Raw genomic sequence first — 23,179 nt, forward strand, 5'->3', positions numbered from 1 at the left:
ACCCTCAGAAGGATCTTCCTTATGATCTTGTTGAGAAAAATCTTCTCTTTTCTCCCGATCAAGAAGGTGGTGCAATTGGGAACTGTGTCCATGCGCTTCAGAAATTCATGGTTTATAAACCGGAAGCTTCATTTCGACGAGGACTTCGCGAAAGGACGAGGGCGTGAGGAGATCATGTGGATCTTGAACAGCGTCTTCAGACACCATTTGGGTTCTAAGATCGACAGCTTCAGACTGTATTTCAATCACGATGGCATGGAGTCCAAAGCTGAGAGCTGGATCAGGAAATCGGTTAAAAAGGGAGTGGAAGAGCTCGATTTGGACTTCCGTCAAGGGAAAGAGCCGTTTCAGATTGTTTCTGATCTTATTGATGTTGAATCCATAAGGGTTCTAAAGCTGTCCTTCTGTGAACTCCATCTGCCTCTCAAGCCTAAAGATTTGTGTTCCTTGAACACTCTTGTCCTCAGGAAAATGTCAGCCTCTGAGGGTTTGATTCAGACAGTGTTTGCCAACTGTTTGCTGCTGGAAAATTTGGAGCTACTGCACTGTTCTAAAGTCTTCCATTTGAAGATTTCGACTGGAAAGTTGAAAAGGTTCAGGGAGTTGAAGGTGGTAGACTGTAGTGATCTTTCTAGTATTCATATTTCGGCTCCCACACTTCGCTCCTTTTTCTACCACGGGTATTTCAGCAAGCTGAGTTTCAATGGCAGTCTACCACAGCTGAAAGATGTGATTCTCTGTTGCCCACCTGCAAGAAGTTGTTTGGAGATGGTTCGGACCAGAAATCTCCTACTGAATCTTGTTCATGTCGCTTGTCTCACTGTTTCCAGTACATTTCTTGAGGTAATTCTTCTCCTCCGGTTTATATATATATATAGTCTCAAAACTTTAATTATTATGGTTTTTACTCATTCTTATTGGTTTGTGTTGATGTTGTAATCTAGGGGCTATCTCAAAAGTATGAGAAGGGAGATCTCAGAGCAATGCAGTTCTCTTTAGGGAATATGAAGGAGCTTCATCTGATCATGGATGCAACCAGCTTTTGCAATCCTCATGACATTTCTTCTTTTATCAGAAACTGCCCATGCATCGAGAAGGTTTTCATTGATGTGAGTGTATTCATTAGAATTTTAACTTATATCTATATCTTTAATTCGACTGGTTTCTTATTACTTTCCCGAATCTTATGCAGCTCAATAACTTCTCTTTTGGATGCGGGTACTACTGGGAGTTCCATGCCAAGAAAAAATTCCAAGAAGATAGCCAGCCACTGAAGTTCGAGTTCCTGAAATATGTTAAGTTGAAGGGTTTCAAGTTTGAAAGGCCCGAACTAGAATTGGTGAGGCTCTTCCTGGAGAAGGCAATAATTTTGGAGAATCTAGCTCTGATCACTCCCAAAACCCGTCACATGCAATTTGGTCATGTAGATGCACAAGTATATAAGCACTGTTTTCTTACATGGAGAGCATCTCCAAAAGCCAAAATAGTTTTGTATGAAAAGGACTCCAGTTCAATTGTACCAAACCATTTGAAGACGTGGTGCTAATAAGGATCACCAACAGTCATGATGATCAGAAATATGTAACTCTGTCCTCATACAGACATGTCTTGAGGGTTTGAAATTAAGGAAAATGATTAAACATTCTATACCCAATTTCGTGGCAAGAAATGAAATAAAAGGAAATAGGGATACAGTAACATTTTTCTTTTTCTTTTTTTTTTCTCCTTTTTTGAAGTATACAAGTTGTTTGGTACACTGATCATTAATTTTCCTAGAAGAAATATTGGAAGTTGGGTTGCACATTATCCGTCTAAGTTATGTTTGAATTTGTAACCAGATCAAATCTTTCAAGACAAGATTAAATACAAATCGTATATTTTGTTGTAATAAAAATTAGTTTAAAGGAACCAATGTATGACCCGAAGTTTTCCTTGTGATACTTGTTCTCTGACAAAATGAAAATATATTGAAATATATTTTATGTGAGAATTAAACATTGGGTTCATAAAGAGATAAGTACCAATCCCTATATCATCACAATAAATAGTAGGTATGATTTTTGGTGGTGGGACAAATCTCTTAGAGAAAGGATCACAGCTAATTGTTTTCACAATTGTGGTAAAAATATGCTAAATAATGATCAGCTTCATAAAATGTTGTTTACATTTACTCTATAAACTAGGGTTAACTCCAAGATACATAATGTAAGTCGATGTTTGTATGGTACTCATCTTGATTTCCAAGCCATCAATATTTGAAAAAGCATGAAGATTGGGATGATTGCTTCGTTGTCTAGATATTGCCAATCAATCTTTATTTATTAACTAATATTTCTTTTCGCTCCTCCATAGATCTGTAATTAGTTTTTTCTTTCACATTGGTAGAATACAATAGTACTTTAAAGTGCCTAAAATTGTTTAAATATTGCCACCAAATAATATGTATACCTCTCACCATGTCATCTTTATTAAGAGTGTTTTTTCATTTCAAAATATTAAGCTAGCCAAATAGATAGTGGATGTGAATGGACATTACCATTGTGGACTTCACTTGATGATACAATTACTATCACCACTTTAACACATTTCCAAGTTCAAATTACTAGAATTAAGTAAATAATATTTACATGAAAGGGAGTAGGTTATCATAAATGCTTGATATAAAGCTATATTTGGGCTTATAAGAGATGTTTGTTTGTCTTATCTTGTAAGTTCATAGGACGCAATCAAGGAGGAAAATGTCGGGATATATCGGCGATATATCGTGTATCGGGAGGGGTCGACACAATATTTCATGAAGAAAAATCGGAGGGGAGATATTTCTGTAAATATCGCCAAAATATCGACGATGTATCGGCGATATATCGGTTCTGAGATATATATCGGAGATATTTTGAAAAAATCACCTCTAGTGACAAAATATCGATGATATATCGGAGATATATCGCTGATTTTTTTTTTGTGATATTTCCCCTCCTTCATGCAACGTGATCTGACGGCCCAAATCACATCCATATTGATCTGACGGCCTAGATGTGATTCCAATGGTAATATGGCAATCCAACGGCCAGATTACTCCCAGATTTTGATCCAACGGCCAAAATTGATTTTCAATGGTAAATTAATGTTCCAACGACTATTTTGGCTCAAATTTCTTCTATAAATAGCCCAAATTTCATCTATTTCATCAATTTTTTCTTTCATTCTTCATTTGCTCTCTCATTACTCCAATTTTTATTAAGGTTGCTCAATTATTTAATCATTTTAAGGTATATTTAATTTAAATTGTAATTAATTTTGTTTGCAATTATAATTAGCTCATGTATTTTCAATTAATTAGTATGTTTGTAATATGGATGATTTAATGCTATTTTTACATTCAATTGTAATTAATTTTGATATTTTTATTGAATTAACTTAGGTTAATTTGATTATTTAATTATAAATTGATATGTTTATTTTAGATTATTATTTGTGATTTATTTTCACATTTAGAATTAAATTAAACTAGTTAACTTAGCTAAATTATTTAATTAATTTAATTAATATGCTAAATTATTTAATTAATTTAATTAACATGAACTAGTATATTTTGAATATGAAATATGTTTATTTAATGAATTTAATGTGTACAAATTATTGATATTTAATGAAATAAAGTATTTTATGTGACTTTATAATGAGAACAATTACAAAATTAACATTTTTTATAGATCAACATGATATAATTATATCTAATATCGCAAATTATATCATATATATATATATATCAAAATTTTCAATAAAACAACTTTAAAATGTCCATTATACTTCTAATTATATTATTATGAAGTTTTCTTTGCATTTCTATGAATTTTTAATAATTTTAAGTCTACCAATATTTTTTTCCAATATCCGCCGATATATCTCCGATATATCCGATATATCCGTAAAATCGAAATACCGATATATCCGTGATTACGGATATTTTCATCCTTGGACGCAATAAGGATATTATTATCTACATATGGAGTCTTTTAAAGCACAAGGCAAATATTGTGTTTGTATAGGGACTAACATGATATCTCATATTGGTAATTAGGGGTAGAAGTTCCTAAAACTTTATATATATATAGTGAACTCTTCTTAATTGGTTAGACATATTTCAAAGTTGTGGGGGGCTTTAGTCGGTATATTGTCGATATTTCGCTGAAATATCGAATATCAGTGATACCCAAATCGAAAATCTCCACCAAAAGCTTGATCATAGGAAAAATTGAAGAATATCAACAAAAGTCATCGATATATTGGCAATACATTGATATGACTAATGAAGTTGATGATGTTTCTTTTGGATCACATGCCATTGTAAAAAATTGAAGAAATATTGACAAATTTTGAAAAATTCGGAGAAATATAAAGAAAAATCAATGATTTTTTGGGAAATATCGGTCATGCTTCCATTACTTCCCTCTTCCTCTAATCAACGGCCAAAATTGTAAGTAAGGTGATCCAATGGCAGAATTTCGATGATGTGGACAAGTCCAACTAGCCCAGCCTGAAATTTTTTTAAATGTGTGCAACGGCAGGAGTTAAAACAAGCCCAACCCATACAAGTTAAATTTTTTAGTTATATCCAATGGGCCAAAAGTTAAATTAAGCCCAAGCCTACACTTGTTAACTATGATAGTACAAGAGTATGGAGCTTTGTTTTCTTTCAAACTTTGGACGTGGGATTGTGCTCTTAGTTACACTTAAATAAAAATATAAAAAATATACAAAGAAAGGACTAAAACTAGGTTCTTGGATTTGTACTAAATAGTCTATACCATTGAACCAAATCTTATTTTATTTTAAATGTCCACATAAAATTATCTATCTATCTCTTTAAAAATAATTTTCTATTTCACTTTATTTTTAAAAATTACTTTTTTTAAACAACAATCAAATAATGTTAAATTTTTTTTTAAATAGTTTTATGTTTTTAAAAACAAAAAAACTGTTTTTAAATCATACGATCAAATAAACAAAAAACTGTTTTAAATCACATAATTAAATAAATTCAAAAACATTCATAAAAAGAGATTGAAGTTTACTTATAAGAAAGATTAAATGGGATCAAACGAATATGGTATGAGGAGGAAAACACATTTAAGTAATTGTGTCCAATTGGAATAATGGAAAGTAATTTGTGTTAAAGTAATTCAAAGGTAAGGTTAAAAGAAGAGAAAAAGTAGCTTTGGTGGTAAGCACATGTCGGAAGTGACTAGAAGAGGAATTTTTGGGTTGTGGAATGTGGACCGGAGATGAAAAGTAGTTCGAGGTCCAAGGGTGCTTAAGCGCGCTAGCATGGAAGCGTTCAAGTGCCACCATGGAAGGCACTCGAGGGTCAACTTAACCTCATAACCTCATTTCTCTAATTTCAAATTGAATGGTTATATTTGAATTGATTGAGATAGAGTTGAGTTGGTCAAGTTTATCATATTTGCATAATTCAAAATTTATTTATAATATCTTTTAAATTTTTTTTTATATCTATATGAAAATTTAAAAAATTTTAAGATAGCAATAAAAAAAAAAAATAATTTATATATTTTTAAGAAAATAGAAAAAAGCATATGATATAATATATTTGATATTTTTTAAATTAAAAAATAAAGAAATATTATTGTTAATATGTATTATAAATATTATATAACCCCACTCAAATATTCAAAATGATTATCTACATCCGCGGTGAATTTAGGTTGGTTGAATCCGGCCACTTGCACCCTTTTTTTGGAACGTAGCTTTGGTGGGGGCTTCCATCACTCCAGTTGGGAACGAGACCAGCAACTTTCAGAATTTGAAAATTATGATGCAAAGAGAGGAGAAAGCTCTGGGTACGGAGGGTACGGGTAGAAAGTAAACATGAGGGCTGTGAAAGAACTGATACAAGGTTAGACCAAATATGAGACTTTGAGATCAAGAGGTTTGGTGATTGAGCTTTATAAGATAGCAAAAGTTGTGGGATTAAAATAATGAAATTAAGGACGAACCGGCTGTTGTGCGAAGGAAAGGATACGTGGAAAGTAAATATTAATATTAGAGGAGTAATAAAAGGAGTGATGGAAAGACGACCAGTTGAAAGTAGTTTGATGTTTATAACTTACAAGATGTTGACACAAATAGTTTGTCACTAAGGGAATAATTAAAATTTATGATGAAATGATGGGATAAAAGGAAGAAAAAAAAAAAAAAGCTTCATTTACTTTGGAAAATATTTTTAAGAATAACTTAAAAAACAATTTTTGAGAATTGTTTTATAATATTTTATAAAATGTTTAAAAACTTAAAATATTTTTAATTTTTTATTTGTATTTTTTAAAAAGAAATTTTATATGTAATGTCTTATTTTTAATAATTATTTTTAAAAATAAATCTTGGAAAATAAGTAAAAGTAACTTAAAATAATTAAAAATATTTATGAAAATAATTTCTGTTTTTACGAATATAAAGTTATTTTCTATTTTTTAGGTATTAAATATATTTTTCCACGTTCTGTTTTTTCTAGATAACAAAAAAAAAAAAAAACTGCCTTAAAAAACACGTTCAAATTATGAGGGTTAGGTCTGCTCTACCCAAGTGATGCTATTTTTCCGTCTTTGGATCCCGGCCCAGTCAGACTCTTCTCCGGGTTCTTCACCAAGAAGGAACCCGAATTCATTCCTGTGGTGGGCCCAACCGATGGTAAAGGTTGAGGTCTTGACGCGTTGTTGACTCATCATTTAGTTGGCCTAATATGGCATTCCAATCCAAAGTCGCCAGCCGCCTGTTTAGAAGCCCGGTCAAATGAAACTATTGGCCAAATTATCACCTACTCCTCGCCCCTGCCTTCTCCCAGCGTTCCCACCGTCAGATATCCACACAACGATCCTCTGGCGCTAAACAGCTGTCACCGTGACACGGTCTCCATATGATCATTCGCCACGTGTGCACTCCACAATTGCCCACACCGCCGTGTCCAACAGAAACGTGTTAGATAAGGAACCGACACCAGCCGACTTGGACCGACCACGTCTTCCACGTCCGCATCGCAGCATCCAGGTTCTTTCCCACCACGGCTCATATCCTGACACGTGTAACCCTGCAACGGCTAGTTTTAACCGCCTCAAATATATCTTTAACCTAGAGAAATCGAGAAAGTGCTCACAGGGACCAGGGTTTACTTATACTTTTAACTTTTTATTCACAATTTTTCCTAAAAACAAAAACATATATAGGGTAATATATTAACCAGCGGAAGGTTGCAGTTAGAAGACTGGTTGTTTCCGTTTTCACAGAGTGTTTTCAACAGCAGTAGCCTGAAATTTGGTGTTGATCCAAGCGAAAATCCAGGTTTGTGTCTCTCAAAATAATTACCAATCGTGCCACGGATTCTCAGTTCGGTTGAGATTCATTCTGAATTTTTTTGGATTCGGGAGTTTGGGACTCTGGTTTTTTATTCGAATCGGTGAAGAAATGGCATTAGGAAGGAGACATGGATCACAGATGAAGGGTGGTGATGAAGAATTAGGGTTAGGGTTTGCTCCAGTCACGCGGTCATTGAGTAGAAAGAGAATTCTGGTTTCGAGTAACACAGAATCTTCATCTCCGAGTTCTGTTCTCAGGACTCCATTGAAGAGGAGATGCGGCGAAATGGTGGAGGAGAAAGCAGACAAGTCGATGCTTGAAGCTATGCCTCAGGATATTTTGGTAGGTAGCAGATTTATGAATTTAACTTCTATTGATATTTTTAGATTTGATTGAATCATTTTTTTATTAATTTACCTTCTATTGATGTTTTAGATTTGATTGAATGATTTTTTTATTAATCATACGATTTCCTTTCTGCAGATTAGGATATTGTGTGGTGTGGATCATGATGATTTGAAGCAGCTTTTCCATGTATCAAACACAATCAGAGACGCAGTAAGTTCCCCATATTTTGAAAAATTCGTTTGGTTTGATTTGTTCTTGTTTCGATCCGTATTTGAACCCAATTTCTGTTTGCAATCAACAGACTTTGATAGCAAAGAAGTCGCATTTCGCATATAGTACTCCTTCAAAGGTACAAACTTTTCGAAGCCCCCTCGATCCAGAAGAATCCAGTGGTTTCGATGACCTTCAAACCCCAGATGCACCTAAGCAGTCGAGGCATTTTAGGTCTCGACTGAGGGGAAGAAAGTTATCCGGCATCGCGATAGCGCTGTTCTCATCAGATGAAGAGTGAGTGCCGAACAGAGACACGAGGGCTGTGTAAATGAATTGTTGTATGATAGGATGTGATGTGGGTATCACGTCTTCATTTTGCTTGTACATGTCAACAAATCTTTACTACTCATCCCGTCTTCAACCATTGCATTGAAGTCGGGTTGCCTTGTTTTCATCTGTAAGTAAATGTATTCCATAGATATTCTGTTGAAGAGCAACTTCTCTGGCTCTTCTCTTTTGATAAAGTTCGTGTGCAATCCATTATTGCATACCATTTTTGTATATAAAAATGAACCTTCCAATCATTTTGTATTTTCTTTATTGGCGCTGTGGTTCCATTCTGTGTAGAATATGAAAAGCCATCATCAGACTGAATCTTAGATGATCAACATGAAGTAAGAGATGCACAAAGGAATTGATTATTGTATAATATATATGTCTACTGTGATGCCACATGGAATTCTCTCTTCTCAACCAAAGCGAAAACTCTTTTGTATACGGTTTTTGATAATTGCATGATAGAAATATGCTAGTGAAGTAAATATTTTCAAAACTACTTAAACCATGTTTAACTTTCTTGGGCATAATTGTATGTTCACTCGCACCTGTTTTGTGGTCTTTTCTTCCTTTCTTGCCTTCTGTATAAGCTCTAAATCACAATCTCATAGCTTCTCCAATGGCCCATTACAAATAAAAGGTATATTTTAAAAGTAATAAAAATTATGGAAAAGTTTTGTTAAAAGAGACTACACAAGACTTAGATCCCAAAAAGAGACTTCAAAAAAAGGGAAACTTTGCATAATAAGACCCCCTTAAACTTAATCTCAAAAAGGAGATTGGTCTAACTTATTGACCCCAATGACCAATATGCCATTTTTATAAAAACATCTTAGTATTTTGCTATCTTATTTATATAAAAGACCATTGAAAGAGCACTTAATAAAGAGAGTGGAGAGAGTGTTGAAGAAGTCATTTCAACCATGCTCACAACAAATCCATTGAGTAAAACCATTTGGGGGAGAGCTTGATTGAATTTGTTGAGTTGTATGGAGAATGAATGGGTATGGAAAATTTGTAATGAGTATAGATTATTTGAAAGTTTATCCATATATGAATGAAAGATTGAGTGGTTAAAAAAAAGGAGATTTTGTTATACTAGGAGGGAAATTTGGGGGAGAGCTTGATTGAATTTGTTTTGAGTTGTATGGGCAATGAACGGGTATGGAAAATTTGTAATGAGTATAGATTATTTGAAAGTTTATCTATATATGAATGAAAGATTGAATGGTTAAAAAAAAAAAAAGGAGATTTTGTTATACTAGGAGGGAAATTTGGGGGAGAGCTTGATTGAATTTGTTTTGAGTTGTATGGGCAATGAATGGGTATGGAAATTTTGTAATGAGTATAGATTATTTGAAAGTTTATCAATATATGAATGAAAGATTGAGTGGTTAAAAAAAAAAAGGAGATTTTGTTATACTAGGAGGGAAATTTTTGTAGAGTTGTGCATTTTGTTTACATGGTAAGAAAATAGAAACTCAAATTTGTAGAAGTTGTATTATTCCCAAACTTATTACTTAAGCTAAAAGAATCAATATAATAATGGAGTTTGAATATATTTGAAGGTGAAATAGAAGAAAAAGTTGACATTTCACACCTACATGGAAAGACATTTGAAGTAAATAGATTTACGTTTTTAAAGAGATAATTTTCCAAAAAAAGAAAAAAGAAAGTAGGGGAAATTGTATTATTCCCAAAATGAATGTTTGGCTTAATTATCAAATCTGATAATGGGATAAAATAGAAGAAAAAATTAACATTCCACACTTAAATGGGAAAAGATTTAAAATAAATTAATATGAGTGTTCAAATGCTGAATGACCCTTTAAAGAAGAGTTAATCGGTTGTAATTTACAATAAAGGTCAATCTCAATTATGAACTACACCAAAGTAGGAGTAGGTGTTTTTAAACAAATTCAAGAGATCTTCCCATGCATATTATCTTGCATTAAGATTTTTCATAGTTATATTCTTTTCTTTTAACAATTTTTTAACAAAAAAAATAAAAGTTACATGTAAGTGTAAATATAACAACACTTTCCCAATAATTTATAAATGTAATTCGCATGCAAGTATATCATCATTCCCCAACCTATATTCATAAGAACAATCAACTCTTTAACACATTTCTAATTACTACTTGATATCATAATCAAATTGAATGACTAATTATTCAAAATTTTCAAAGGATAATCGAACTCATTTCAACTCATTTTTCACTTATCCAACATATATGCCCAAGCATGAAATTGAGATCTATAAATGCAAACGAACAAAAGAAAAGAATAAGAAAGACAATAATATCAAATTTTAATGTGGAAAATATTCTAAAAGATGAAAATATTGAACTTATTAACAATAAAAAAAACTTCCACTAAATAACCAAGTACAAAGTTTTACCTTATCTTAAATTTATCTATCCTTCCAACCTATTTGACTAGCATTTTCTAACTTCAGCTTCATATCTTCTTTTTCAAAGCATAATCAGAGTCCACTCCAAACTTAATCTCTATCTCTTCTTGAATTTGTACAAGAAAAAAAATGAGTTTTCTCTTAAACCTAAATCAAGAAGAACATGAGAAATGAATGGAATAAATGAATCAACCCATTGTTTTGCCTTTTTTTTTTTTTTTAGAAAATCCAATTGAAAAATGATTTAAAAATCAAGATAGAAAAAATTTTTCTCAAAACACTCTCTTAATTTGGATTGAAAAGAGAGCTCAAAGGGAGTGAAAAACGATTATTGTTATTCCTTACGAAACCATTTAAGTTAAATATAAAAGGAATCTTTGATTCAATAGTTAAAGCAAAATTCAACAAAAGATGGATTGATTTTACCAAATTGAATCAATCCTAGAACAAGGCACAAAAACACTAGGTAAAAAAAAATTGTTATCTTGGCCTCCTCAACTCTCTTAAAAGATAGTTTAAGAAAAAAATAGCAATTTGAAAACTTGATTAATTCATATTCACCTACACCCTCAACTATATACCTTAACCCCTAAGCCCTAAGCATTTTTAACATCTTGATCTTTATTAAGCAAGTACTTTGAAAAATGATAAAAATAAAAATAAAAAAATAAAACCAAGTTAATAGATACTTAGGAATTTTTGTATGAAATTACCAACCTAGTTCAGTACTCATATTAATTAAAAAGGTAGCTTCATGTTGGTTTTGCTACAGGTGAAGTTTGAATTTCAGTGAGATAATCGAGAAACCCTTCAAAACCTTTATCTCAATATATATATATATGTATATATATATATATATCAATGATCAATAGATCATTATCCTTTTTGCCATAGATTATTCTTATTGATTTGATCCTTTACAAGCCAAAAGCATTTAGGCATCTTCTATTCAATTTGCTCAATCCGCAAACCCTCAATTTCCAGGTATAATCCACTTATTTTTCCATTCACTTCAGTGAAATTCCCACCTTCCTTTCTTGATTGCTTGTGGGTGTTCGATAAAAGTGGATTCTTTGTTGTGGTAAACTCACTTTCCAACTGTTATTGCAGGGTTTATTGTGGAAGTCTGCATTGGGTTTCTTCTTTTGAATGCATGTATCCATTTCATCAATCTGCCATTTTATTTTGTCTTTAGGAGCATTCTGCAGTTCTTTAAATTCATTGCAAAATATATACAGACAGAGCCTTATCCATCCAAGACAGGATACTCGTTTTAACAAGGAGTGAAGACGAATGGGGTTTATCCATGAGCTTTTCTTCTTTATTTTGGAGATTTGCAAAGGTTCGTATGTCTGTGTTGGGTGTGAATAAATGATGATTACCTTGGATTTTATGCTACGTCTCTGATGGGATAGGCTTCTCCACTCCAATTGTAGATACCGATGGATGTCTTGTTTGGGAACTTGGCTTTTCTTTGTATTTTCCTTCTTGCAACAAGGAATTTGCTCAACACAGTTGGTGGAGCCTCCAAGTAAAAGCTTAAGTTGATTCTTTTCATGAAGATACTTGTTATTTCTTTGTTTGGTAATTTTAAATGTTCTATATGCCTTACTTTTCAGCTGGTATTGAATTTACTGATGCCGTGAACAAAAAAAGAATGTTTTTGATGATTTTTCCTTTGTGTGAGACCATGTATTGCCGGTAGTGGGTCCTATCACTAGAACGGAGTTGTCTTAGTGCTCAACAATACCATTTTTAGATGTACACCTCTAACAATATCTAGAGTAAATATTTCTTTCCCATTTTTCACCACAACTATGTAGTCGTTTGTGCTTGGGGGAAGGTCTGATCAAAGAAACAAATACCAAACACTGATGGTTAAAAAAATTTCATTTTTTGTAAGTCAATGAAGTCCAATTAAATCAAATTTAAAGAAACTTCATAAGAATGAGCCCATTAAGCTATCCAGGCATTTGAGCCGTACATAAAAATGAGTGTAATGAAATGCAGACAAGATGAGGAAAGGTTAGCTATGCTAGTCTGATCATATGCATAGCAGCTCAATGATTATACTGGTGAGGAGCACTTTGGTTCAAGTTGTGCACTTGGCAAGGTGTGATGGATGAAGCGGGTAAGTGCTACTGGACTGCTTCATGATTGATGATTACTTTGATGTCAAATTAAAGGAAAAATTGTATAACCCAAGTGAGGCCATCTGTGCTTGATGGCACAGAATGTTGAGCGCTCTGTGAAAAAAATGAGAACAAGTTCAAGAAAGGTAAGCTGTGAGCCTGTGATGGTCTTTTCATATGCAGACCATTCATCACAACAGCAAAGATGGTGACTTGGTCCAAGTTGAAGGTGATGAAGGATAAGTAAGGCCTAAAAGAACATGAATTGTGAAAAAACACATTCAAGTGTATTTAACAAGGGTTTTAGAGCAGAATGGTACGGTAGTATATCTGTGCTGCCCTTAGGAAGTTAATAAGCCTTTATTGAGCTTGAGCTGATTGACATTGGCTTCTCTTTGTAAAGTTATCCATTTGTCGTTCTCTTATTCAAAGTGAATTAAAAAAGGGGCATTGCCGATTTGTCTCATTCTTCTCAAAACTGTACAGGTACAAAAACCTTTTGCTAGCAATCCTCATTTCTAGTTACTTCAAGATTTTTCTTATTTCCATGATGGTATGGTTTCTTAATGTCCCTGGGTTAACTGTAATAGTTTAATGGTGGAAGCATATTTGACAGTTCCCTCCTCTAACTTTGTATATGTATTGTGCAGGTGTGGGAATTGCCATCCTCTCTGATTTTCATCATTGATGTATTTGTTCTATCATCATCCAATACAGTGGCTTTAAAAGGTCAGAAATGCTTTCTTTCTTCTGGCTTTATAAGGTGACAAATAAACATTTTGCATCATTTGTTTAGAATTTGTCTGTGACCATGAATAATTGGCATATCACTCCTCTTTGCTGTGTTGGTTAGAGAGTCGCTTATCTGCTTGTCTAATGTGCCTATCAAAAAAATTGAAATATCTGCTTGTTTGCAACAGTATTACATTACCTTTCTTGATGAAAAATACATTTTACTTTAGCAGATGGGATTCTTACTTACAAGGTTAATTTCTAGCTTTAGAATTCACCTACTGCTTCAGAGATACCGATACGCTACATCAGATGGAAACTTGTTATTAGCTGAAGGATGCTCAGATCATGACAACTCTGTATCTTACAGAACCTAGCCCTAATGCCCATATTTAATTTGTGATATGATAAACACCTCCAAGTTAACTTGCTAATTAAAATTCTAATCGAAATCAGTGGTTTATTCTATGCTTATAGCCTCATCTGACAAGAAGTGCCTTTGTTAAGACGCCAAGAAAGATATTCATGATGGATCTAAATCCTCTTAGGCATTTATGATGTTGGAAGGGGAAGGAAATGGTAGTCTAGGAAGCAAAATTCAACACAATAGTTATGGCTGTTTATTTTTTCATTAGATTTCTTGTCATTCTGTTAATCACAGTTTTCACCTTTGAGCAGTGGATGTTTTGTTTTGAAATAGTTCTTAAAGAAGACCGGTATGCTTTTCTTCTTATTATTGTTTTAGCTAATCTGTGGCTATTTTATTAGGGGAGCATAATGTTTAATTTGAGGAGTGATGGTGCTTCTAATGAGTTTCCACTCTGTAGTCGTACATCAAAGAAGCAATAGAGGCCCTATTTTTCTGAACTACATTAATTTTAGATGAACTAGGTCATACTCCAATTTTGTTTTAGTTTCAGATGGTGCGGGCATCATTAATGTGTTCTACAGATGTGATAAATGAGAGTCTTCTTTGAGCTTTGATTCATAAGTATTTCATGAAAGCGTAGCTGAGAACGCTGTTTAACTATAATAAAAAATAACTCTAAAAGGGAAAGAAATGGGTGTCAGGTCATGTTGTTTGTCAGGGAGTTCTTATCTTCTACAAGTTGATATTAAAACCTTTTCAAGGGCAGAGAAGGTCATGAAGGTTGATAAGGGAGGATCTATTTGTAAGTAGAGCCTCTTAGACAACTAGAAGGTCATGTGAAAGAATTCCAAGATCAGCCATGCTTCAAAAAATAAAATACAGTGGTGGCAGCCATGAAGTAACATTCTTAAAGTTCTTTTAAAATGAAGAGATTCTTGCTTTGATTGGTGGAGGAATGGAGAGCTATGGAAGTAGCTTACAGGGGCTGAGCATTTGTATTCAAGGTGGTCTGGCCATTCTAGACCTTCTTGATATCCCTTTTACTTGGTCTATCACTACTATACACGGGAATTTAGTTTGTGCCTGTACCCAGCTCTGTGACCTATCCACCCCTGTATCGGAGAGAGTCACTATGGTGGCAAGGGACATTTTGGTATTTGAGGCTGTTTTTGCATTTATGTTAAAAGTATTTAACAGAAAGCAATAACAGGTAGGCAATTGGAATAATGGCTTTGAGCTCAGAGCTTAGGCAAGAGTATGATTGAAACCCTTATCATTCTCCTACTTGGATATAAGAATACTGTCTAACCACATAATCCTTCTTGTGTGATTGTTTGCTTTCTTGCCAACCCCCAACTCGTTAGAACAATGCCAATGATGAAAACAATTGACAACCAACATAAGCCCTTATATATGCTAATTTGGAAACAGTTGGATCGTTGTGAGATTAAAAATCAAAGATCAGAAAAATTATTCATCCACAATTGATACTTGGGGAATTCTATGCACATAGCCATTGAGTTGAGCTTAATACATTAGGTTCAGAATGTTTTCCTCAGACAAGTGTCCGTTCACTATTTTTCTAGTAGGTGCACCCTGTTAGTGTGCATGACCTCTATGCATTACTGAATTTGGTTTCCTCTGGCCCTAATCTCAATCAAATACATGTTTTGTGGATTACTAACTAAAGTAGCTATAAACTTCATGCTTGCACTCATCACCTCTCTCTCTCTTTTATTTTGTACCAGTGATCACCGGCTCAGGTATGAGCAGATGCACAGAGACCTGCTTCGTTGCGCATGCTGTTAAGTTGTTTGTCAGTCAGTTGACCAGCTTTCATTCATCAAGATTTTTACAAGATTTAAACATTTTTAGGTGTGAAATGCCAATTTATAGCATTTAAGCATTGATTTGGATTTGAGTTTTATTCGTAACTATTTTTGTTTGTTATTCTCTGCTAACCGACCTGCAGTGGCTGAATCATGCCCCAAATATGTTTTGTAGAAGAAGAATTATTTATTGTAATGAAAATTGGTGAGTGTGTTAAGTCTTTCATGGCATTTTAACAGGGGAAGTATGAAGTGTGAGATGGGGTGATCCCCATTATCCCTCTGGAAATCCAAATAACTGAATGTTTGGGAAAGACACGTCCAAAGCATTAAAAGAGAAATCCTTGCTCTCTGTTTGGTTTTCAAGAAAACAGAGCAATAAAAGAAAACAACACTCTCATTTCTATGCCTCATCTTTGGTTTCCCACAAAACACACACACAGATCAACCAAGCCAAACACCCGAATCATTTCTGGTGAAAATTTTACAATTAAAAAATTTACTCACTCTTCTCATATTTTCCCTGCATCTAAACTAAAATGATTTTTGTACAAGAAAACATTCCCAAATAGAAAAGACCGATAATCTAAAAAAAATTTCAGTTGCAGCTGTAATCCAAAATTGCAACAGTTCCACGGCTGTGCAAAGAGAAGCCATAGAACTCAAATTTTCCAGCAGTAGCATTCCCAAGCTATAAAGCACTCAGAGCAGGATCCGACCCTCTATTTGGTTACCAAGAAAATGAAGAAAAACAAAAGAAAACCACATTTCGATTCCTATGTTATATCGCTGTCACTTTCTTTTACCAAACATCCAAAACAAACGAAAAATAAAAATTTAAAAATAAAATCTAAAACTTAAGTCAACTAAGACAAAGAGTCACATGGGTTTTCTGTATCCACCAGCGGTGGATACCTAGATGGTGAAATTTCACAATTCAAATTCTCTTTCATTTCCCTCATTATTTTCTCATCATTCAAACGATTGTATCTTCCATATATGTTTTTCTCATCATTCAAGCGATTGCATCTTACAGATATGTCAATTGATTGAATTGGGATAGGATATTGCAGCAGTACTTGAACTCGGAGATCGATCGTAGCGCAGACGGAACGATTGAAGGCTTGTGTAGACAGAGATCGTGGCTTCCTTCGCTACAAGGCAAACCCCTGAATGCAGGGTTTTAGCAACGGTCAGGTATAATGGACCGATCCTGGGCCGGCCCAAATTTGGAACTTATAGACCCCAAATTTTTCTTACCCGCTATCATGTAGGTTTACCCCTCACATGACAGTCACCTTGGCCATGTTCATATTCCATCTTGGCCCAATTTAGACCCATACACTCTAGGTCCAATACAATTTAGACCCATCTGGGCCGGCCATGTTCATAAATACATTTCCATTTTTATTTTTATTCATTTTATTTTATTCTATTTCATCTTGTTTTACTCTTTTTTATTATTTATTATTTTATTTTTATCTTTACTTTCACCCTCATTTATTTCATTTTGAATTTTGAATTTGTATATTGATTGAGTAGGGTTGCAACTCGGTGGGTTGGCCCGGGTCTACTTTACTACATTTGAATAATCACAATTCTGTATAGTCAATTTTGGGTTGAGAGCCAACCGCAGCCCAAGTCATTAAACTCTGGTGAATTTGGGCTATGCTCGAGTTGAATCTTTGATGGGGGTCGATTCGGGTCGGATCTCTACCTTAAATTTGTGCTTGTCGTCCTTCCTTTCCAAATTTCTGCGATCATAACAGTTCCCTGTATAAACCCCAACACCAGCACAAACGTTTCAGCTATCCTGCCTTTTTCGCTTCAGTTATTTTTCAATGGCGTCGATCAAACGCCAGCTTTCAGAACCAGAAGAACCCGAGTCGAAGAAGTCGAAGGCAGCCTTATCGGATTCTCCCGAACACAAGACCAAGCAACGCGTGGTGCTCAATCCCGCAGACTGCGATTTAGGTATTCAGAACCCCTTCTTCCATTCATCATTCTTCTTTACTTTTGAATTTTTATCAAACCCTAGTTTCAAACTTCGTGTCTTTAGTTCAAATTTCATTTCCACATTTCCGATAATTTCGCGTTTCTTTCCTTGTAATCGCATGAATTCTTGATGTTATATAGTCCGTCACTATCATTTTGGTATTTTCCATGAGATTCTTAATTATTGGTATATTCTGATAATGTGCTGCGCGCCTATCACTGCCTGCTCTTGTTGTGTTGTGAATTTCAAAGGGTTTCATTGAGATTAATAATTCTTGCTCCGTTCAGTTTAACTTGATCGAGCAATATGTAGCTTTTTCCGGGCCTAGTTTCTCTGTTTGCAAATATATTTCGAAAGTTTAATTCAATCTAAATTATGATATTGAAGAATAAAATTGAAAGAAAATGCAAAAATGAGAAGAAATGAGTGTAAAGAAGTGGCTGTTTACGTTGCCTCTTAGGTACAGATTGGAGGAAATCAAATTTTTGCTTTGGTTTTGATTCATTAAAGAAGAGAGAGAGAGAGAGAGACTAGAAAGGAGTGTGTTTTGTAGTCCAAGATTGGACGAAAGCACTAGGTTTGCTATGGTTTTGATTCATTAAGGGGAGAAAGAGAGAGAGAGAGAGAGATTAAGTGGGTTGGGGGTGTGGGGGAGAGAGAGAGGGATAGGAAAGGAATGTGTTTCCTAACCCAGGCTTTTTCAATTCAATTGGGTGACTCCCCTGTTTCCCGTCCACATAAACTACGGCATCATCAAGGACCATATTAATATTGAAAAGAAGGGAGAGAAGAGAAAGGAACACCCTTCCATTCTTAAAAGTTAAAATAGAAACATAAAGGCGTCCACCCTAGAGCTAAATGGCCGTGGCTTGGGCTCTGTTTTTTGTGTTTGTGCATGTGCACTTGTGTGTCGAGTTAACTTCTAAAATTGTGTTTCATTTTGCAAGTATCATATGTTTGACTGAACTGTTACCCTGTCACCAGATTTCAATATTGTTGGTGATGGTCTTCAAGGTTCTGCACTTCATGACCATGGATTTGCTTATTGCTGGTCTGGTGCTCGTGGTAATGTTGGAATAACTGGAGGGAAGTATTGTTTTGGTTGCAAAATTATTTCAACTCAGCCAGTGGATATGGAAGACACCCCTCCTGACCAGCAGCATGTTTGTCGGCTTGGCATTTCAAGAGGAGATGATGCAGTGGGAAACCTTGGGGAAACAGAGCACAGCTTTGGGTTTGGTGGCACAGGAAAATTTTCAGTTGCTGGAAAATTTTCAAATTATGGTGAAAAGTTTGGAGTTGGGGATACAATTGTATGTGCTGTAAATCTTGAAACTAAACCTTTGGCTTCCATTAGTTTCTCCAAAAATGGGAAATGGTTGGGTGTTGCAAAGGAATTTGATGCAGGTGTAAAGGGTCTTGGGGTTGTGGATTCTCCAATGAGGCAGCTGCATTGGGAATCAGCTCTCTTTCCTCATGTTTTGTTGAAAAATGTAATGGTTCAAGTCCAGTTCAGTACTGAAGAGGGACTTGTTCCTGAAGAAGGCTATAAGCCTTGGGCTTCTGCACTTTATGATGGAAATGCAATAATGGGACCTTCTTTTTCTAGCCCAAGAGATTGTGAAGTGATGATGATGGTAGGATTACCTGCTTCTGGAAAGTCCACTTGGGCAGAGAAATGGGTGAAAGAGCATGCTGAGAAGCGATATGTTTTACTTGGAACAAATCTGGCTCTGGATCAAATGAAGGTTTCTGCTTGTCTTTTCTGTTGAGTCTTTAAGAGGACCAGCTGGACTTCCAAGAGTTGTTTTGACTTTGCTATTCATTATTGTCATTTCTTACTGCTTGACACAAGTTAAGTCTTTCTACAGGTACCAGGGCTACTGCGTAAGCAGAATTATGGTGAACGATTTGAGCGTCTAATGGACCGAGCAACTGGAATATTTAATACTTTACTGTCCAGGGCTTCCAAGACACCTCGCAACTACATTATTGATCAAACAAATGTTTACAAGAATGCACGTAAACGTAAACTGAAACCATTTGCAAATTTTCAGAAGGTAGCTACATAATATCATTCTGTATCTCTAAATGAAGAATTAAAATTTAGATTATTTGTTTTAAAGTTACTGTGACATTCATGAATAACATGGCTCCAAATCAGATTGCTGTTGTGCTCTTTCCAAAGCCAGAAGAGCTTAAGTTTCGTGCTGAAAAAAGATTTAAAGAAATGGGAAAGGAGGTACCAGCTGATGCAGTAAATGAAATGATTGGTATTCTGCTAATGTTTGTGTTAGTTTTTCCTTTGAATAGTTCTTTGGTTGCCTTTTCCAATTCATAAGTTCTCTCTAACAATTCCTGGTTTTACTGTGCTTCTGACAGCCAATTATGTCTTGCCTGGAAGTAAGGACATGCCTAGTTCAGATGAGGATTTTGATCAGGTAAGTGTCATCCAAGATCTCAAAATCCATTTACACATGCCATTGATAATAATAGCAGCTAATGCTGTGATCTCCTGCATAAGGTTCTGTTTCCAGAACTGAACAGAGGAGAAGCACAAAAATGTTTGGAAGAGATGAAGCGTGCCTTAGGAACTGCATCCCATTTGAACTTGAAAAGCAACTTTTCACCTTATTCTCAGGAAAGCTCTCTCCAGTCATTTAATAGCTCTTCACTGCAAAATCAAGGGGCTCCATCAGGTTTTTGTTTAGCCTTACATCATTTCGAAATTGGAAATTAGTCCTATGTATATTTCTGATGATGTTTCCCTTTGGTTCAGTCCCTGATGAACGTAGCCTGAGTTATCATCCTCCTCTCCCTCCTCAGAACTATTATTACCAAAGGCCTGCTCATGTGAGTGAAATTTTCCCATTTCACCCCTGCCTTTCAAATTTGTAATCAGGATCTATCAGCTTTGCTTTTTCACAAAGCTGAAATTTATGTCAACTTTTGTAGTTGTCATTTTGGTTACATATTTAGGCTTCCAATGTATTCACTTGATCATTTTTTTTTATGTTATTTTGGAGGATGTTACTCTTACTGTTTCATAACCTATGCTTAAATGCTGCAGATGAACTCAGGTCATCAGGGGGTTGCACTACATGGAAGAGTGGAACCATTTCCCAGAGCGTACCAAGACAATCAAAATCCGTTTATGCCAAGAGACGCTCCGTATGAAACCTCCTTAGGTTACAGTAGACATTTTCTTTCTAGAAATGATTCCAATAGCTATGGGACTTATGGGTATGATAACTCCAGAGGTTCCATTCCTGGGGTTGGTATGGCCAATTACCAGAGCTTTGGGATGGTTGACCCCTACAGAAGAACCAACCTTGAAAGCAGGAATCCTATTCCCATGGGTGCTACAGACCCTTATGTGAGTGGAATGGTTGAATCCCATGATAGATATAATGTTGAAGGAGTGAATCATTATGAAACCCAAGCTGAAAGTATGAGGACGTCTTTATTTTCACACAACACCCTTGGTGGACATGGTAGTGTCCCTGGAGGCTTTGGAGCTAATCAGCTAGTACCAAGAGACCCTAGACATCTGCCTACTCCTTCCCAAATGTCATATGGTAGGTATTTTAACTCTTTATTTGCTGTATGTGATATCTGATTTTAACACTCTGTTTAGTTTGTAGTGGTTTGGTTATGTTTAGTCATGGCAGCCACTCCGGAAATTAGATATCATTTATTGTTAGAAACAATTTTGGTTTTTGGAAGTCATATTCAATTAGGGAATGTTTTAAAGTAGATGGAAATGTTTTAAAATAGTTGAACAACCTGTTGCTTAAAAGATTCATCCATACTTCTAGGAATAAGTTAGAAATAGCACATCTCAACCAACTCAGTTCATGAAAGCCTTAAGTTATATGTGCCCGGTATTCACACTCAAATCCTTTTTCATCATTTGATTTTATTTAGACCTACACCATCATACACTTAAATGCCTTGTCACACTGCAGTCCTCACCCTTTTGGCCTTTCTCTTGTCACTGGTAGAGCCCTTCACATTACTGATGCAGTAAAACTGGCCTGTATTGCACAGGGCCTGTCATAGAGAACTTTTCCTGAGCTAATCCTGGATCTGTGTTACTCTCTTCTGATTAATTCATCCATTTCTAATTCTTATTCCTTTTTTATTGTGCCAATGGCAGTAGCCTCAGTTGGCTACACTCACTTTTCAAAGTATTGTTTTTTTATTGCCCTACATTTTTTTACAATAGTAGCTGGAAAAAGCAATAGATTTTGGGTGGAAGAAACTCTTTCATTTATGAAAGAAGCATACACTTTTATTCTTGAATTACTTGGCCTTTTGGAAATAATGTGAAACAAATTCACACATAAATTTCCAATTTTTCCTTCCTTTTTCTTTTTTTGGTTGTTGTTGTTGTTGCGCTGGTGGTTTGGTTCATTAAGCATTATGCTAATCTAGTCTTTTAAGGACGCTTTTTCTTAATAGGTGATATGCATCATAGAAAAACTCTCAAAGGGAGCAAACCTAGTCTTGTAGGTAGGATTAACTGGTTCTTTTTTACTTTTGCTGTACTGTATCATTACATGACTTCATGGCTTACAATACTTGTACCACTACATCAATTGGAAACTTCTTTTGTTGCTTAGGATCCCAGAAATTGAAATTGATCACTTCAAGGTTCCAAATTGTACATGTGATTTAGTTGTTTATAATATTCATTTGTAGGTAAAAAATTTACAAAGAGTAGCTTGATATATATATCATGTGTATCATGTTTCATTTCGAAAACCGTTGTTATCTAATGTTCCAGTGATGATTGCCTTAATCACTTTGTTTCTTATGACATTAACTTTTTGTTATTAATCTGTCTTTTGATTGGTTATTTTGTTGCTCCCACACAAGAATTGAGTGATTATTATATATATTTTCAGGTTCACCTTATGGAGCTCCTCCTGTAAGGCCCTCTTATGGAAATTTCCCCACTGATATGCAGCATCCTGGAGGGTATGCTCCTCCTCGTCCAAGATATTACTGACTGCTGGATAAAGTTCTTGTCCTTCTGAGTTCCAAAACCAGAGTTTACAACTCTGTCCATGATGAAGGGAAAAATCATATAGAAGCCTATAGTTGTTAACATGGGAAATGGAGGGGTCTTAGCCACTGAATTTTGTAATTATCAACTTATGACCTGAAAGAATACGATTGAGAAGCATTGTACATGATGGTGACTGACACAACCCTGTTTTTCTCCCTCCCCTTTTTGTTGATCTATTACTAACCAAAATGAAAAGGGGAATCATTTCATAATTTTTGGGAGGATTTTGTGACTGGGGCGTATAATTTCTTCAATCTGCCTACCTTTTTTTTGTCGTCTGTCATGTTCTTGTTTTGTGCATTTGGATGATTGGAAGAGATATTTCTAAGTTGTTGTGGCCGTGACTCGGGCCATGATGTGATG

At 34.9% G+C, this 23,179-nt stretch overlaps 3 protein-coding genes and 1 pseudogene across 3 annotated transcripts; all 4 read left to right on the forward strand.

Moving 5' to 3' along the window:
• The first annotated feature begins 90 nt into the window (after nucleotides 1–90).
• LOC117923166 (putative FBD-associated F-box protein At1g61330) lies at nucleotides 91–2,874 on the forward strand. Its single transcript, XM_034841403.1, has 4 exons — nucleotides 91–843; nucleotides 945–1,109; nucleotides 1,193–1,435; nucleotides 2,713–2,874. Exons 1-4 carry the CDS (start codon nucleotides 91–93, stop codon nucleotides 2,872–2,874), a joined length of 1,323 nt encoding a protein of 440 aa, XP_034697294.1.
• Nucleotides 2,875–7,185: 4,311 nt separating this feature from the next.
• Nucleotides 7,186–8,586, forward strand: LOC117922982 (F-box protein At1g61340-like). Its single transcript, XM_034841229.1, has 3 exons — nucleotides 7,186–7,713; nucleotides 7,855–7,929; nucleotides 8,021–8,586. Exons 1-3 carry the CDS (start codon nucleotides 7,480–7,482, stop codon nucleotides 8,228–8,230), a joined length of 519 nt encoding a protein of 172 aa, XP_034697120.1. The 5' UTR covers nucleotides 7,186–7,479; the 3' UTR covers nucleotides 8,231–8,586.
• A 2,851-nt stretch (nucleotides 8,587–11,437) lies between these two features.
• Nucleotides 11,438–15,967, forward strand: LOC117923167 (annotated as a pseudogene).
• A 1,428-nt stretch (nucleotides 15,968–17,395) lies between these two features.
• On the forward strand, nucleotides 17,396–23,091 carry LOC117924130 (heterogeneous nuclear ribonucleoprotein U-like protein 1). The gene is made up of 9 exons (XM_034842699.1): nucleotides 17,396–17,720; nucleotides 18,727–19,490; nucleotides 19,614–19,802; nucleotides 19,907–20,015; nucleotides 20,125–20,183; nucleotides 20,267–20,441; nucleotides 20,522–20,595; nucleotides 20,813–21,320; nucleotides 22,653–23,091. The coding sequence occupies exons 1-9, from the start codon at nucleotides 17,588–17,590 to the stop codon at nucleotides 22,754–22,756; spliced, it is 2,115 nt and encodes a 704-aa protein (XP_034698590.1). The 5' UTR covers nucleotides 17,396–17,587; the 3' UTR covers nucleotides 22,757–23,091.
• Nucleotides 23,092–23,179: the final 88 nt, after the last annotated feature.

This window comes from Vitis riparia, chromosome 10 (assembly GCF_004353265.1).
Source record: "Vitis riparia cultivar Riparia Gloire de Montpellier isolate 1030 chromosome 10, EGFV_Vit.rip_1.0, whole genome shotgun sequence".
Classification (NCBI taxonomy): Eukaryota; Viridiplantae; Streptophyta; class Magnoliopsida; order Vitales; family Vitaceae; genus Vitis; species Vitis riparia.